Genomic DNA, 2,360 nt, shown 5'->3' with positions numbered 1-2,360 from the left:
CTCTCTCTCTCTCTCTCTCTCTCTCTCTCTCTCTCTCTCTCTCTCTCTCTCTCTCTCTCTCTCTCTCTCTCTCTCTCTCTGTGCGTGTCTCTCCCTCCCTCCCTCCCTCCCTCCCCTCTCTCTTTCTTTGTCTTCTTAGCAGTACACACAGAGACAGAATTATTGGGTTGGAGATAAGAAGAAGAAGAAGAGATTGGATTTATACCCCAACCTTCACTACCCAATGGAGTCTCAGAGCCACTTACAATCTCCTTTCCTTTTCCTCTCGCCACAACAGACACCCTGTGAGGTAGGTAGGGCTAAGAGAGCTCTCTCGAGAACTGCCCTTGAGAAAACAGCCCTGAAAGAACTTGTGACTGACTCAAGGTCACAGCAGGAGCTGCTGCATGTGAAGGTTCTCCCAGATTACAGTCTGCACTCTTAACCACTGCACCAAATTGGTATAAAATGACTTCCTCTGAAGCTAGAAGGCCTCATGGCTTCATGGAATCATTGGCAGGGGACTCGTATTGATGTTTTCCTCCTCCTCATTGCACTTATCTGTTTTAAATGGTTTTTCTTCCATATAGGATCTCTAACCCACTCCATTTATCACTTTTTCAGTCCTCACAGCTGCATACTGATAAAAGGGGAAAGTGAAATTAGAGAAGACAGTTCAGCCCAGTTTTAACAGAAGGATTTTGCCGGAGCTGGTTTGGGTAAAATGTCCAAAATGAGTGAGCTTTAACAATGTAGTCTTGATTTCCCTGTTTCTCATGCTATAGATGAATGGATTCAGCAATGGAGGCAATATAGCATACATAACAGCACAAATTACATTCATCTCAGAAGAAGTGTTACCGGGAGGCCTCACATAGGCAAACATTCCAGTGAAAAGAAGCAGAGACACCACAGTGAGGTGGGGAAGGCAAGTGGAGAGGGCTTTTTTCCGACCCTGCACAGAGGGCATCCTCAGAACCGTTGCAAAGATCTTCATATAAGTTATAATGATGTAGATAAAGCATCCTGCTAATAAGCCACCACTAAACAGAAGAATTCCAAATTCAATTAGATATAAGTCTGAGCAGGAAAGCTTTACTAACTGTGGAACTTCACAGAAGAATTGATTGATTATACTGGAACAGAAGGTGATGGCAAAAGTGCCACTGGTGTGTAAAGTGGCATAAAGGATACCGGCAATCCATGCACTGGCTGCCATCCGAATGCAGGCTCCTTTATGCATGATTGCCTCATATTGCAATGGATGGCAAATAGCAATATGCCGATCATGTGCCATTACAGTTAGGATGGCAAAATCTGACCCTGCAAAAAGAACGAGGCAGAAAACTTGAGCCACACATCCTGAATAAGAAATTGACCTGCTATTCAGGAGAAAATTGGCCATTGCTTTAGGTAATGTAACAGAAATTGAGCCAAGATCCAGAACGGCCAAGTTCATGAGGAAGAAATACATGGGCACATGCAGGTGATGATCCAGCGCTACAGCAGTGATGATGATAAGATTGCTAGTGACTGTGACCATGTATACTGCTAAGAAGACAAAGAAATGTAAGATCTGTAATTCTTGGACTTCTGAAAAACCCAAGAGCAGAAACTCAGATGTGGAGGTAAGATTACGCATTTTGGTCTCAATATCCAGTTGCAGGTCACCTGTACAGATGAGTAGAGAAAATATTGTTGATAACAATCCTCAGCAGGTCTCCTCAGACTTCTACTCTTGTTTATTCAATGGGGCTTTCTCACAGGGAAGTGTTCTTCTGAATATCAGTGAATGGTTATTCAGGATTCCTTGTTTCACCATCTCAGTCCAGAAGATAACCCTGTTTTGAATGAGCAACGAATGGGAGCGTTTGCACATGGGCAAACTGAATGTGCGATCAGCATCTCGCTGGCTGTCCCAACCCATTCACATTTGTTTCCCCAGACCTAAGCTTGTATAGCTTTCACTCGCATGGAAGCCTGATCTGAAACTATACCGAGTGTCTTAGAGGGACTTTAAAATTATTGAACTTGTGCAAACATTGCCTTTTGTAACTTACAGAATGAAAACTGAGAAAGAGGCAGTGGCCAGTAAGTAATGCACAAGAAATGGTTGTTGTTGAACAGACAACACTGCCCCCATGGGTGTGAGTTACTTGGGAGGCCCCCATCCATGGAGTCCTGTAATCCTGACAGACTGGACAAGGGAAACTGCTCACTGGGGTCTGCCATTTTGGAGTACATTCTCTACCTGTAACAAGTTAACAGAGGAAAATTTGATTCCAGTGGTACCTTTAAGACCAACAACATTTTATGGAAGGTATAAGCTTTCGTGTGTATGCACACTTCTTCAGATCCCTGAAGAGATTTGCATGCACAGG

The 2,360-nt window shown here is 43.6% G+C and overlaps 1 protein-coding gene across 1 annotated transcript; it reads right to left on the bottom strand.

Moving 5' to 3' along the window:
* Window positions 1–655: 655 nt before the first annotated feature.
* LOC107121472 (olfactory receptor 14I1-like) lies at window positions 656–1,621 on the bottom strand. The gene has a single exon (XM_015424382.1). The coding sequence runs from the start codon at window positions 1,619–1,621 to the stop codon at window positions 656–658; it is 966 nt and encodes a 321-aa protein (XP_015279868.1).
* Window positions 1,622–2,360: the final 739 nt, after the last annotated feature.

Source organism: Gekko japonicus, unplaced genomic scaffold, assembly GCF_001447785.1.
Source record: "Gekko japonicus isolate JY-2015 unplaced genomic scaffold, Gekko_japonicus_V1.1 scaffold5903, whole genome shotgun sequence".
In the NCBI taxonomy this organism is placed as follows: domain Eukaryota; kingdom Metazoa; phylum Chordata; class Lepidosauria; order Squamata; family Gekkonidae; genus Gekko; species Gekko japonicus.
Note: the sequence above shows the minus strand (reverse complement) of the source record. Positions and strands in the feature narration are given on the sequence as shown.

Coding starts and splice junctions, on each gene's coding strand:
- LOC107121472 (XM_015424382.1), bottom strand. CDS start 1,621: ATGCGTAATCTTACCTCCACATCTGAGTTTCTGCTCTTGGGTTTTTCA.